This window comes from Oncorhynchus kisutch, linkage group LG10, assembly GCF_002021735.2.
Source record: "Oncorhynchus kisutch isolate 150728-3 linkage group LG10, Okis_V2, whole genome shotgun sequence".
Classification (NCBI taxonomy): domain Eukaryota; kingdom Metazoa; phylum Chordata; class Actinopteri; order Salmoniformes; family Salmonidae; genus Oncorhynchus; species Oncorhynchus kisutch.
Genome location: NC_034183.2, coordinates 38,361,663 through 38,377,808, shown reverse-complemented (window position 1 = coordinate 38,377,808; position 16,146 = coordinate 38,361,663). Strand labels below are relative to the sequence as shown.

At 44.1% G+C, this 16,146-nt stretch overlaps 1 protein-coding gene across 1 annotated transcript in view; it reads left to right on the top strand.

The window, feature by feature from the left end:
• LOC109897213 (collagen alpha-1(XXIV) chain-like) overlaps window positions 1-2,496 on the top strand; it is a 187,836-nt gene extending 185,340 nt beyond the window's left edge. Inside the window, exon 60 of the mRNA XM_020491764.2 lies at window positions 271-2,496. Coding sequence (XP_020347353.2) covers window positions 271-417 — 147 coding nt within the window. The 3' untranslated portion in view covers window positions 418-2,496. The remainder of the gene's footprint in view (window positions 1-270) is intronic.
• Window positions 2,497-16,146: the final 13,650 nt, after the last annotated feature.

Below are 16,146 nucleotides of genomic sequence, written 5' to 3'. Positions count from 1 at the left end.
GGAGTCTTTGACGAGTTTTTGGGCCTTCCTCTGACACCGCCTAGTATACAGGTCCTGGATGGCAGGAAGCTTGGTACGCACTGCCCTCTGTATGTTTCTTTCACCTCAGAACTGGGTGTGTATTCATAAAGCATCTCAAAGTAGCATTGCTGATCTAGGATCAGGTCCTCCCTTACCATGTAATCTTATTAATTATAATCTAAAACAGATCCTAGATCAGCATTAACCATTGTGTGTCAATTGCTTCATGTTGTATATTTTCCCTTCTAGATCCAAGATGGCAGCTGGCACCAGTCACGCTTCTTCTTCCATACTCAGGACAGCTACGAGCTCCCCATCGTAGACATACAGGAACCACCATTGTCACAGCCCAATCACCTGCTACACCTCGAGGTGGGACCTGTCTGCTTTCTGTGAGGTCATCCATCGCCAGCCTGCCTGTCCAAAATATGAACTATGAACAAACCAAGCATGCATTAAGCAACCCAAAATGTCTGCTCCCCAAACCAAAGAGAATGTAATCCCAAGCGGAGTTGGTCAGGTCTACTCCCCCATATGGTGACAAACACCCTGTTCAATCAATGGTAGACATTTGCGGAGGAACTCAATCCATAGGGAACTAGGCCATCTTAGTGTCATATGGCTGCAGGAGAGCAGTGTATACAAATATCTGTCAAATAAATGTATAACGTGTGTCTGTTTTTTTTGTTTTGTTTTTCAAAAGTTGCTTGGGTTCATTGGAAAGTTGGTCCCTGCCCTCAAGATAGGACTCATCCACACGACACCCTCCAAAAACAAACTCAAATCCTGTACCTCCCACCCCTTTCCTCGTTCTCCCCCATATACACCCTTTCATCCATCCTCAGAAGGGGCCTTGCTATCCGAAGGAAAGCTCCATGGCCTTTGTGACAGGAACACTGTCCAACCAAAACTTTCTAAGAGTGCAATAGCTTGTGGATTAAGCGTGAGAGATTTCATATTGCAACATCAATCGAAGGTCAACCACCAGTTCGGGCGGCCATTTTTTATTTTTTTTATTCACGTTTGAATCATGTTTGAATCTGTTGAACAACAAGGCTGGACGTTTACACCTTGGGTGTGTCCAAAATGGCACCCTATTCTCTATGTAGTGCATTTGGTTTAACTTAGGGCCCATAGAGCTCAAACAGTGCACTACTATATATAGGGAATAGACTTCTATTTTCGGACACAGCCCTAGACAGATGGTGCTCTACCTCCTGCTTGTATGCCCTCTAAGTATAGGTGCTCGTGTCAAGTTATTTTTTGTCTTTACAAGTTGTATGTACCGGTTACATCAAGATCTGTATCGGTTGTAAGAGTACTTATTTGAAATTTGGTCATTTCTACAGTAATTTATATGAATTCCATATTGTTTTGCTTAAACTTGTCATTTCTATTTGGTAGGTGGTAACTTATCATTGGTGCTGCAACAGAAACAAGAGCTTGAGACATCAGTGAGTTGCGAGACAATTTTCCGGTGTATATTTTGACATTATATGGTTGGTTATTTATATCCTTTTGTTTTTGTTCACATTACTGTACCCCAATAAATTATACTCTCGGAGATCTATTTGGTCAACTCCAAACTCAGTCCAAATAACTATTTATGTAAAAATGTGTACTTGTATACTATGTACACACATTATGTCTATGTTCATTGTATGCGTTCATGTTCACTACAGTGGTGGTTGATAGGTCATACTGGCAGCTAGCATAGGCCAGAGCCAGAAGACATATGAAAAAGCAATGATCTTGTTCTTTATGCTACATTAAACATAGTGTAATTAAAAAAGTAAACATTGAAAATGTGTAAACATGAAATATGTTGACATTAAATACATGAAAAGGCCCAGTACAGTAAAAAACTAGATCTTCCTATGTTTTATATGTATGTTTCCACTCTGAGGTTGGAGAAATGCTGTGAAATTCTGAAAATGATTATTGATAATGCCCCTTTAATGTAAGAGCTGTTTGGCAAGACCGCCCGAAATGTCTGGCTGTTTTAAGTGGGGATGGAGTTTTGGCCTTCCATGGTGGCATCACCATGTGGTAAATTAGTTAATAGATTAATCAGAAAGAGAGTTACAAACCTCTCTGCCAATAACATCTTATTTTCAGTTTTCCCCTCTCCACTCAAACCAATTCCAGACAGTTCTAGCAACATTACTGCTTGGAAAATTGCCCTTTGCTTAGAAGCTATTTTTTTCTTCTTCTTTTTTCGCCATTTTAATTTAGAGTAAGGTATTCTGGGTATATTTCATTGTTACCCAGAAATGATTTGACATTGAGATAAAAACAGTTGCGTTGAACCTTTAATACATAAATACCTTCTTGATATTTTGTTGATGTTCACAACAGGGTTGTTCCACGAAAAGTGCTTTTTGTGTCCCTTTGATATTTTAGGTAGAAATTGTGCACAACTATTGAATTGTAAAAGCCTGTTATTTTAAATAAAGTACACTTTAATTTAGACAACATGGATACTTCAATACATCTGAAAGTTGAATATGAATAAATGCTTGCTAAAGTGCCAAAACTCTGCATTTTGACATGTACCTCCATCAACCCCATGTTATTTCTATGAAGAATTCAACCCATTTAATCCCAAAAAATGACACCATAATTCTAACACCTTAGTTATTTTGTTGCTTTGACAAAGTCATTTCTGAAGATTCAAATGTATTCATGTGATTGATTAGTGATTCATTTACGTGTGACCCTCATTTTAAGGTCAACCCTGTTACTGAACTAAATATATAATATATATAAAAATATATAAAAAAGAAACATGGAACATTTAATAGTCCTAGTTTAAAAGCAGGTTCTACTCTTTTTGGACATTTTCTGTTTTGTGGTGGAAAACTGAGTGGGTTGAGCATTACACCCTGTTACCCGTAGATAGACAGGCCAGAAATGTTTTAGCAATGTCATTTTGTTTGGTGAAGCTTGCATTCAATTGCCACTCCCTTTTGCACACAAGCTTCCATTCCCCTTATCACCTTAAATTCTGATTTAAGATGAAATCGTCAAGCCTTTTACTTAATTTGACACTTACTATAGTCATCTTTTTACTTAACCTATTGAGATAGGAATAACTGTTTTTTTTAATTACGTTGAACATGTGCTCTTTATGACAATGTTAAAATGAGGTGAAAATGTTTTTGGGACCAATTGTTAGAATGACCCAACAGTATATATGTATTATGAAGTCCAACAGTGACCTGGTTAAAAACTAGCCTCGAACGAACCATCCTCATCTCGCGAGCTCCCATTCTGTTTCGATACACGAATACCGTGCCTTAGACCAATACACTGGTCTAAGGCACTGCATCGCTAGCTGTGCCACCAGAGACTCTGGGTTCGAGCCCAGGCTCTGTCGCAACCGGCCACAACCGGGAGGACCGGGAGGTCCATGGGGCGACGCACAATTGGCCTAGCGTCGTCCGGGTTAGGGAGAGTTTGGCCGGTAGGGATATCCTTGTCTCATCACGCACTAGCGACTCCTGTGGCAGGCCGGGCGCAGTGCACGCTGATCAGGTCGCTAGGTGTACGGTGTTTCTGACACATTGGTGTGGCTGGCTTCCGGGTTGGAAGTGTTAAGAAGCAGTGCGGCTTGGTTGGGTTGTGTTTCGGAGGACACATGGCTCTTGACCTTCGTCTCTCCCGAGCCCGTACGGGAGTTGTAGCGATGAGACAAGACAGTAACTACTAACAATTGGATACCACAATTTTGGTAATAAAAAATAAAAAACTGCAACTGGAGAAAACTGCTTATCTATCATAAACAGTGCAACTTCAAACTTCCCATACTCATAAAGTTAGTATTATTTTTTCAGAGTCCAACACACCCCACTGTTATCGAATTACTAAATCAGTTTTTCATTGGAATAGTTTGAATTCTTGACACCATCTCTCCCAGTTCCAGTAACAGTGAAACCTTGCTGGAAGCTGTATGCTGCAGATGCTGGTAACAAGGAGAGTCACTGTTCAAGGAAACCTCTTTTTCTGGGGGTTCTGCCCGGGAAACTGATGACTAACGTGTGTGTGACTGAACAGAGAGAGAGAGTGTGTGTGTGTGTGTGTGTGTGTGTGTGTGTGTGTGATCCTTTCAGCAGGGGACACTCGGCACCATGTTACCCGCTATCCTTACAATAGCTGAATGGTCATCTGCAACTTTACAATAGTTTGAAACTCTGAAACTCGTCTTTGGAAATCTATCTTGGTTAGCCTGCTTTGTTCATATAATATTTTGTATTTACATAAAATATTATATTTTCCATTTGACCAATAATTAGTTTATTCAACAAAAGTAGGCTATGTAGAAGGAGAATGTGTGTATAATGTTTTAGTCAATATCTTTCCCTGCTTTCGCTAAGTGACATGCAATCAGAGCACATTTTAGAACACATAAATGAACTGTACTAATCTCAAATCGGGTGGTCATTGAAGGGACCCTTTTTTATTATAATGGGCACATCTTCACTGATTTATCAGATATCTGCTCACCGGGCTCCTTCTATATTGTTACATTTCCTATTCAAAATCATGCACGTAATCTGTACATCACCAAGTCTAATCACTTGGGCTTTTCTTCCATTACAAATGTGATGTTTTCTAAGACACAAAAGCTGATGTTCCTTTAAAAAAAAATATATTACACTAGCAGGGACAACACAAAACTGTTGAGGACCTCCACAAACCCTGTGTTACCATGGATAGGGGACGAAGCAAATAAACCACGAGAAACAAAATGCCAGACTTCTCTTGAGCTAGAGAGTGAGAACATTTTCGATTCAGATGTTGGATCTTGTTTGACCCACCTTCGTTGGAGATTGTTGCACTTGTCTCCTCCTTACTAAGATACAAGAAAAACAATGCATCTTTTGTTATTGTATTTCCATTCGACATCAGTTCATCTCCCCTGGTGCAAGTCAATGTTTCTTGTAAAGGCTTTAGTTTTATAGTCAGCCTTAGTCCTCAGAACAACACATCTCTTATTGGAATCCATCGGTCCGCATGCATGCATGCACGCACGCAGACACGCATGCACGCTGGTTGACAGACTAATATGCAGCATATTCAGAGAGAGAGAGAGAGAGATCTTCCACACATACCAACACCAGGGGGCCCTATTGTGCAATGTCAAGCCAAACCGGAAAGACGGTATGGTACGGTTCAGATTGTTTTGAGAGAGACAGAGCTGCGAGAGAGCAACTTATAGAAATCCTTAGCAACCCAAGTGCTGTGATGTCCACACCCACTTTGGCTCCTATCATACAAATGATTGAACTTTGAGTCTGATGAACAAATCAAATCAAAGTTGATTTGTCACGTGCGCTGAATACAACAGGTGAAATGCCTTACAGTGAAAGGCTTACTTGCAGGCTCTAACCAATAGTGCAAAAAAAGGTATTAGGTGAACAGTAGGTAAGTAAAGAAATAAAACAGTAAAGACAGGCTGTTTACATAGCGAGGCTATAAAAGTAGCGAGGCTACAAACAGACACCGGTTAGTCAGGCTGATTGAGGTAGTATGTACATGTAGATATAGCTAAAGTGACTATGCATATATGATGAACAGAGAGTAGCAGTAGCATAAAAGAGGGGTTGGCGGGTGGTGGTGGAGGGACACAATGCAGATAGCCCGGTTAGCCAATGTGCGGGAGCACTGGTTGGTCGGGAATATGCTTTGTCGTGCCCTCACGCCTGTCTTGGTGTGTTTGGACCATTCTAGTTTGTTGTTGATGTGGACACCGAGGAACTTGAAGCTCTCAACCTGCTCCACTACAGCCCCGTCGATGAGAATGGGGGTGTGCTCGGCCCTCCTTTTCCTGTAGTCCACAATTATCTCCTTAGTCTTGGTTACGTTGACGGATAGGTTGTTTTTCTGGCACCACCTGGCCAGGTCTTTGACCTCCTCCCTATAGGCTGTCTCGTCGTTGTCGGTGATCAGGACTACCACTGTTGTGTCGTATGCTAAATGAATGATGGTTTTGGAGTCGTGCCTGGCCATGCAGTCGTGGTGAACAGGGAGTACAGAAGGGGACTGAGCACGCACCCCTGGGGAGCTCCATTGTTGAGGATCAGCGTGGCAGATGTGTTGCTACCTACCCTCACCACCTGGGGGCGGACCGTCAGGAAGTCCAGGATCCAGTTGCAGAGGGTTGTGTTTAGTCCCAGGATCCTTAGCTTAGTGATGAGCTTTGAGGGTACTATGGTGTTGAACGCTGAGCTGTAGTCAATGAATAGCATTCTTACATAAGTGTTCCTTTTGTCCAGGTGGGAAAGGGCAGTGTGGAGTGCAATAGAGATCATCTGTGGATCTGTTTAGGTGGTATGCAAATTGGAGTTTCTGGGATAATGGTGTTGATGTGAGCCATTGATGTGAGCCATTGCCAACCTTTCAAAGCACTATGGACATGAGTGCTACGGGTCTGTAGTCATTTAGACAGGTTGCCTTTGTTTTCTTGGGCACAGGGACTATGGTGATCTGCTTGAAACATGTTGGTATTGCAGATTCAAATCAAGGACATGTTGAAAATGTCAGTGAAGACACCTGCCAGTTGGTCAGCACATGCCCAGAGCACACATCATGGTAATCTGTCTGGCCCCGCAGCCTTGTGTATGTTACTCACATCGGCTACGGAGAGCGTGATCACACAGTCGTCTGGAACAGCTGATGCTCTCATGCATGCCTCAATGTTGCTTGCCGCGAAGCGAGAATAGAAGTGATTTAGCTCGTCTGGTAGGCTCGTGTTACTGGGCAACTCGCAGCTTTGCTTCCCTTTGTAGTCTGTAATAGTTTGCCAGCCCTGCCACATAAGACGAGCGTCGGAGCCGGTGGAGAATGATTCCATCTTAGTCCTGTAAAGACACTTTGCCTGTTTGTTTTAAAAAGTTTTAAAATAGAGCCCAAATAGAGCCCATAACTTTGGATAAAAGTAGAGACTCGGAACTAGAAAATGGCATATCATACACTACACTACAGTTGAGGAACAATGGGAAAGTAATTCTTGTAACCCAGCTTTTGAGAAAATGGCCCGTGAATGTTTTGGTACACCTACTGGGGAGCTCCTCTTTGTCTACCCTCATTCAGCATCGTTCACACCCTCTTAAGCCTTAGTCCCACCCATCTCTTTAAGGATTCACAAGTGAGGCCATGTGATAAACACACACGATATCAAATCATATCTAAGTTTATTTGTCACATGCACAAGATACAGATGGTGTAAATGGTACAGTGAATGTACAGTATTTGAATACTTGCGTAGTAGCAACATCAAAAACAAAGTGTCCAGATAAAAATATTTTATAAATATTTGATCATTATTAAATTATACTTACCTGACACACTTATTTAAATTGATTGGTCATGTGAAGGAAATGCTATAACCACCCCTCACCCACATCTAGCTAATTGGATGGGTCACAATTGTCTAGACATGAAATGCAATCAATGGCTGTAATGATCCCCAGACACACCTGCTAATTTGATGGGTCAGAAATAATCCGGCCAAAGTGGAGTCTTTTGTTTAGACATGTAGTTAGCTAGTTAAATAATTAACTGGCGTAACCCCAACTCATACTACTACCAATACAAACATTGGCATAGCTGTAGTATGAATCTGCAGATAGCTAAAGCTAGCAAACTAGGTTCAATGTTAACTAGCTAACTTTAGGCTATAACTAGCTATGTCAATGGATTTCTGATTCAAATAATATTACAACAGAGATCATACATGTAACGTTAGCTAGTGAACCAGCAAGCCACCATTTGTTAGCTAACTAACAGTATGCTTTAACTTGACTTTTGGACAAAATTTTTAACATATATCTGGAAAATGTAGCTAGACTCTTAGCTGTATACATAGATGAACGATTCACGGCAGACTGGAACCATTTAACTCTGTTTTGTTTGTAGCTACATCTTGTTTGGCCAGCTTTGTGTCAAGTCACTCCAGTTCACACTGACCGTGGCGTGTGCAGAAAGTAGTCCATCATTTTTTCCTACTGAGCTGTTGATGGTGCTTACTACATTCAGGGCATCAATGTTGTTGAGAAAAGTAGCAAAACGTTTGTAGTTCTCGATGGTTAATGTTATATCTTTCAGAAACGGTGCGGTAGAAAGGACTGTCAACACATACTGAACAGCTCACGTTATAGACAGAAGCGTGCTACATGGCAGACCAATCTAAACTCATCTCCTGGCATGTCCAGCCCATACATTATCTCAGCCAAGGTTGTTAGTTTAGATACATTTTAGGTGTAGTTTCAAATGAGCCATTATCAGATCGCCAGCCAACTCAGGTGAAGGAAGGGCAGGGGAAAATTGTATGTCCTCCTAAAACTGCTTATAACAAAGCCTGTGATATCGAAATTTGAACAATGTTAATGTGTTAAACAGACTTATTTAGGAAAAGTCAATGACAGAGGGGGACATCACTTTTGAAATGGAAGAGATATACATTTTTTAAACTCATATGATGTCAAAATGAAGCTCTCAGCGCTTCTAGTTTTAACAACCTTTCTACCTTTTTTATATCAAGATGGAACCAATTTCTCTTCAGGGTTTTATAACGTAGCAGATTCAGTGATTTAAAGATATGGGAGTGGGGTAGACTGCACCACCTCCCAAGGTCAGAAATGATTGGGTAACCCTTCTACAGCCAAAACATCAGTAAAGCTGGAAATCCTTAGATTATGTAAAAAGAAAAGTATGAAAGTAGTTTATTCTTGTACACTGTCCGTGTAGGTATGTGTAGTGTGAAGGTACACTATATATACAAAAGTATGTGGACACATCTTCAAATTAGTGGATTCGGCCATTTCAGCCACACCTGACAGGTGTATATAATCGAGCACGCAGCCATGGAATCTCCATAGACAAACATTTCAGTAAGGCCATTCTACTGCCAGAGCTCAGTGACTTTCAACGTAGCACATGGCACCGTCAAAGGATGCCACCTTTCCAACAAGTCAGTTTGTCAAATTTCTGTCCTGCTAGAGCTGCACCGGTCAACTGTAAGTGCTGTTATTGTGAAGTGGAAACATCTAGGAGCAATAACGGCTCAGCCAAGAAGTGCTAGGCCACACAAGCTCACAGAAGGGACTGCCGAGTGCTGGAAGGTGTAAAATTGTCTGTCCTCAATTGCAACATTCACTACCGAGTTCCAAACTGCCTTTGGAAGCAACGTCAGCACTAGAACTGTTCGTTGGGAGCTTCATGAAATGGGTTTCCATGGCCAAGCAGCCACACACAAGTCTAAGATCACAAAAATGAAAAATGTTGGATGATAGATGGAGATGTCCAGGTGATTCTTCTCATCAGTGGTATGAGCTTTCAAATCCAAGTCCCAAAAAGCAAATGAAGCCTACTTAAAATACCTTTCAGCTTTCAATCTCAATTTGAATGGCACTATCAAAATTGCACCTGCACAGAGCTCAATAATACGATTTGAAGAGGTAATTTGCACATTTCTCACATGGCTCTATTGTTTTGGGCACCCATTGACATTCCTCAGATATAGTTTGTGGAGATCCAGTCTACAAGAGACCCCGGCCAAATACCGCTCTCAGCAAGTATCTGAATTGGATTGTGATTTGTGAATTATGTCTTTGTGTTTGGATCATGTCCCAACTGTTAATTTAAAAAACTAGGCCCTGGAGTAAACCACTTCAAGATCCCTTGACATTATTATGGAGGTTTTAATGTTTTCTTTCAGATTCCGCAATCTTACTATGGATGAAGGGGCCCATTTGTGGTAGTTGAAATGAATGATCATTTAAGCCTTGAAAATAATGTGACTGCCTGCAAAACACCTTTCACACATGCGTTTGAAGTATGATGTCAAAAATGACCTACTGTATTTACTGTCATCAATCCAGAAGAGGGTTTTTAAACATATTACTGCACTGTTGTATCTATTGCCCTGATCACCAGAAGTATTGCATGGACTAGTCTAGGTCAAATAATGGAAATAAACCTTTGTGGACCTAGGGGTTAGCTAATAATATAAACTAGCTAGTCTAAAATAGTTATAGGCCTAACCTTTTACCTTCTCCATCAGGTGTTGGAACCAACATTTTTTTCCAATAGTTTCATTCTGAACTACTTTTCTTTTGTTTCTTCCCACTGTTCCGACCAGCAAAATAAAGTTCTGAACCGGTTCGAACCTACCAAAAAGTACCGGTTTATATTGTTCCTTTGTCTTCCTTTTTTAACCTGTGAAATCAACAGTTTTTTACATTTAGCTCATTAAATTACTTCCCCAATCAGTGCGGATAGAGCAGGCAAAATAGTTATTTACATGCATAATGGATAGACAAGTGTAGCATATGGCGCATGATGTGATAGAAGCTATTTTTCAGTCTCTCTGTCCCAGCTTTGATGCACCTGTACTGGTGGCTCTGGCTGCTCTGGCTGCTCCATGTAGACGGACAGCTCTGGCTGATCCATGCAGACTGGCAGCTCTGGCAGCTCCATGCAGACTGACAGCTCTGGCAGCTCCATGCAGACTGGCATCTCTGGCTGCTCCATGCAGACTGGCATCTCTGGCTGCTCCATGCAGACTGGCAGCTCTGGCTGCTCCATGCAGACTGGCAGCTCTGGCTGCTCCATGCAGACTGGCAGCTCTGGCTGCTCCAAGCAGACTGACAGCTCTGGCTGATCCATGCAGACTGGCAGCTCTGGCAGCTCCATGCAGACTGGCAGCTCTGGCTGCTCCATGCAGACTGGCAGCTCTGGCTGCTCTATGCAGACTGGCAGCTCTGGCTGCTTCATGCAGATTAGCATCTCTGGCTGCGCTGAACAGGCAGGAGACTCTGGCAGCGCTGGAGAGGAGGAAGGCTCTGGCAGCGCTAAACAGGCGGGAGACTCCGGCAGCGCTGGAGAGGAGGAAGACTCTGATAGCGCTAGGAAGGCGGGAGACTCCGGCAGCGCTGGAGAGGAGGAAGACTCTGATAGCGCTAGACAGGCGGGAGACTCCGGCAGCGCTGTAGAGGAGGAAGGCTCTGGCTGCGCTGAACAGGCGGGAGACTCCGGCAGCGCTGGAGAGGAGGAAGGCTCTGGCAGCGCTAAACAGGCGGGAGACTCCGGCAGCACTGGAGAGGAGAAAGGCTCTGGCAGCGCTGAACAGGCGAGGCGCACTGAAGGCCTGGTGCGTGGTGCTGGCACTGGTGGTACTGGGCCGAGGACATGCACAGGAAGCCTGGTGCGGGTCGCTGCCACCGGAGGACTGGTGTGTGGAGGTGGCACTGGATAGACCGGACCGTGCAGGCGCACTGGAGCTCTTGAGCACCGAGCCTGCCCAACCTCACCTGGCTCGATGCCCACTCTAGCCCGGCCAATACGAAGAGCTGGTATGTACCGCACTGGGCTATGCACCCGCACTGGAGACACCGTGCACTCCACAGCATAACACGGTGCCTCCCCGGTCTCTTTAGCCCCCCGGTAAGCACAGGAAGTTTGCGCAGGTCTCCTACCTGGTGTAGCCATACTCCCTGTGAGCCCCCCCCCCAATACATTTTTGGGGCTGACTCTCATGCTTCCATCCGCGTCGCCGTGCTGCCTCTTCATACCAGCGCTTTGGGGCGTCGATATTCACCAGGCTGTGCCCAGGGTCCTTTTCCGTCCAATATTTCCTCCCAAGTCCAGAAGTCCTGTGATCGCTGCTCCTCACGATAAACAGGGGGAGTTGGCTCAGGTCTGAACCCTGACTCTGCCACACTCTCCCTGAGCCCCCCCCCCAATAAATTTTTGGGGCTGACTTTCGGGCTTCCTTGCCAACCGTGTTCCCTCATATCGTCGGCTCCTCTCTTCCGGCTGCCTCTGCTCTCCTAAGTGCCTCCACCTGTTCCCATGGGAGGCGATCTCTTCCAGCCAGTATCTCCTCCCAAGTGTAACAACCCTTGCCATCCAAAACGTCTTCCCATGTCCATTCCTCCTTTCGCTGCTTCTGCTGTCGCTGCCTGTCACCACGCTGCTTGGTCCTGGTGTGGTGGGTGATTCTGTAACGACGTTCGTCTGTAGAAGGAGAAGCGGACCAAATTGCAGCGTGGTGGTTACTCATGTTCTTTAATGAAAAATGAACTATACATGAAATAACTAAATATACAAAACAACAAACGGAACGTGAAAACCTATACAGCCTATCTTGTGACAACAAACACAGAGACAGGAACAATCACCCACAAACACACAGTGAAACCCGGGCTACCTAAATATGGTTCCCAATCAGAGACAACGATAATCACCTGACTCTGATTGAGAACCGCCTCAGGCAGCCATAGACTTTCCTAGACAACCCTACTCAGCCACAATCCCAATACCTACTAAAACCCCAATACAAAAACACACCACAAAATAAACCCATGTCACACCCTGGCCTGACCAAATAAATAAAGAAAACACAAAATACTAAGACCAAGGCGTGACACTTATGTTATACCAGACGGCACAATTTTTGAAAGCATTTTTATTGATGGATAGCCAGGGGTACACTCCAACACTCAGACATAATTTACAAATTAAGCATTTGTGTTTAGTGAGTCTGCCAGATCAGATGCAGTCGGAATGACCAGGGATGTTCTCTTGATAAGTGAGGGAATTTAACAAGTCCTGTTCGGTGTCAGGGAAAATGTATGGAGTAAAAAGTACATTATTTTATTTTGGATTGTAGTGAAGTAAAAGTAAAATTTGCCAAAATATAAATAGTAAAGTAATGTACAGATACCCCCCAAAAATATTTTAGTGTTTAAAGTATTTTTACTGAAGTACTTTACCCCACTACCCAGTAATTAAAGTTACAATTTAAATGAAGTAAACATTTCAATGGTGTACCAGCTAAATTGCAGGGGTTGAAAGAGAAGTTTTTAAAGCTTTTTTTGTAAGCTTTGAAATGAAGTCAAACTCAACCATTTATCTTTTCCAGTGATGAAGCATGGGTGTCTCATGAGATGGAGGAGTATGCAAAATGAGTCAACTTGGAACACCTTTTATTTCCTGAATGTTTTGGCATTCAGGCCCAAAAAGTCACTTTCTGTCATCTTCTTCCATGGGCAAATATATATGAAAAGTTTTGTTTAAATAAAAAGGGATGCTGTCAAAGTGATTGAATTCGAATGGATTTACCCATTTTCAAGGTAGGTTATTACAATTTTTTGGGTGGAGGGAAGTGGCACACGGGGAGTGTGGCAGAGTCAGGATTCAGACCTGAGCCAACTCCCATGCTTACCGTAAGGAGCCAAGGATGGAACCAGAGCCAGTCAGGGCGAAATTGAAGGTGAGCGACGGAAGCAAGGCAGAGACAGTGAAAGAGTTGATGGGAAGATTGGAGGAGAGAGTAATGAGGGAGTTGCTATGTTGGTGCATGAGGCACGACATCCGCCCCGACGGAGCGTGTCCTGGATTTGATGTCACCTGAGTCAGCTCTCCATACTCATCCTGATGTGTGTGCCAGCTGTCTGGCGAAGACTGTGCCAGCCCCACGCACTAGGCCTCCTGTGCGCCTCCCCAGCCCTGCACGTCTTGTGCCAGCTTGGTGCTACAGATCTCCAGTACGCATTCTGAGCCTGGTGTGCTACATTCCAGCTACCCGCATCTGCCGGGCTAGGGTGAGGATCCAGCCAGGACGGATGGTGCCAGCCCTGCTCTCCAGACCTCCAGTGCGTCTCCTCGGGCCAGGATATCCCGCACCGGCTCTTGGCAGGGTTTCCCCAGTTCGCCAAGAGATCCCAGTGCGGCCTGTTCCAGCTCGCCGCACGTGCCGGGCTAGAGTGGGCACTCAGCCTGGAAGAGTGGTATCAAGGCTACGCACCAGATATCCAGTGCTCCCCCACAGCCCGGTCTATCCTGTGCCTCCTCCACGGACCATGCCTCCAGTAGGTCTCCCCAGCCTGGTGAGTCCTGTGCCTGTTCCCAGAACCAGGTCTCCTGTGTGTCTCCCCAGCCCGGCAAGTCCTGAGTTGCCCTCCTGCTCGGAGCCGCCCTCCTGCCCGGAGCTGCCAGAGTCGCCCTCCTGCCCGGGGCAGCCAGAGTCGCCCTCCTGCCCGGAGCTGCCAGAGTCGCCCTCCTGCCCGGAGCTGCCCTCCTGTCCAGGCCCGTTGCGAGGGTCCCCAGTCCGGGGTCGGCGGCGAGGGTCCACCTAAGTGGGCCGAGGTGGAGCTGGGTCCACGTCCCGCACCAGAGCCGCCGCCGTAAAGAAGGCCCACCTGATCCCTCCCCTTTAGAGTCAGGTTTTGCGGGTGTCCGCACATTTGGGGGGTGGTACTGTCACGCCCTGGCCATAGAGAGGCTTTTATTCTCTATTTTGGTTAGGCCAGGGTGTGACTAGGGTTGGCATTCTATGTTCATTTTCTATGTTTTGTATTTCTTTGTTGTTTGTCCGGGTGTGGTTCTCAATCAGAGGCCGCTGTCTATCGTTGTCTCTGATTGAGAACCATACTTAGGTAGCTTTTCCCCACATGGTTTTTGGTGGGTAGTTTTCTGTTTTTGTGTCTGCACTAGACAGAACTGTTTCGGTCATTCTCTTTGTTGTTTTGTTATTCAGTGTTCAGTTAAAATAAAAAGATGAACACGTACCACGCTGCACCTTGGTCCTCACCTTCTTCCACCAACAGCCGGTACAATCCACCTATTTTTTTAATCAATTATACAGCCTAGATTAAAAATAGCATTATTACAATATTTATTTCAATGGCGGACCTCTGACAAAGCCTCCCCTGTATTTCGAGCATAGTCACTGTAACGGTAAAGCAGGAACAGCACCAACCAGTGGTCAAAACCTGGTACTTTCACACTACTTTATGGTAATTAATGCAAGTGACTTCAAATACTAATTTCTCTGAACAGAGGGGGAAAAACATCAACCGAATCACTTCTACATAGTATGTAGAAGCAATACTCCAAGCTGTAGTTTCATACTACTTGTCAAACATAGAGAACTGATATTGTATACTGGTTGTTGGGGTGGGATTCGCATGGGTGTGGGGGGTCCATGGATTCCTCACATCTTACTCATTGGAAGGAAGAGGTGGGGTCCAAATCCAATGTTGCCTAATATATTAATTGAATATTATCTGAATCCTATAAATTAAAATGGCCAATTTTAATTTAGGAAAAAGGGGGAGGCTTGCAAGCTGAAGAACACCATCCCAACCGTGAAGCACGGGAGTGGCAGCATCATGTTGTGGGGGTGCTTTGCTGCAGGAGGGACTGGTGCACGTTACAAAATAGATGGCGTCATGAGGAAGGAAAATTATGTGGATATGTTGAAGACACATCTCAAGATATCAGTCAGGAAGTTAAAGCTTGGTCGCAAATGGGTCTTCCAAATGGACAGTGACCCCAAGCATACTTCTAAAGTTGTGGCAAAATGGCTTAAGGACAACAAAGTCAAGGTATTGGAGTGGCCATCACAAAGCTCTGACCTCAATCCCATAGAAAATATGTGGGCAAAACTGAAAAAGTGTGTGCGAGCAAAGAGGCCTACAAACCTGACTCAGTTACACCAACGTTTGACCCAAGTTAAACAATTTAAAGGAAATGCTACCACTGGGAATGTCATGAAGGAATTAAAGGCTGAAATAAATCATTCTCTCTCCTAGTATTTCACATTCTTAAAATAAAGTGGTGATCCTAACTGACCCACGACAGGGAATTTTAACTGGGATTAAATGTCAGGAATTGTGAAAAACTGAGTTTAAATGTATTTGGCTAAGGTGTATGTAATCTTCCGACTTCAACTGTAGTTCTGGTGCTAACTAGAAATGTGTACTTTGATCAAATTGTATCTCATTAGCTAGGTTTCTGTAATGTTTACGCTGGGAGTCAGGAAGCAAGACAGGGAGTGTTTTTAATAAATAAATGAACAAAGAACAAAACAAGAAACACGAGTAGCGTACAGACATGGAACACAAACAGAGTCAATAACGCCTAGAGAAAGAACCAAAGGGAGTGACAGATATAAGTAAAGTAATCAGGAAGGTGATGGAGTCCAGGTGAGTCGGATGAGAAGCTGTTAAGATGTTGACAGGTGTGCGTAATAATAAGCAGACTGACGACCTCGAGCGCTGGACAGGGAGTATACAAACATAACAGTTTCCATCCAATTTGTGTCATATTTTCTTG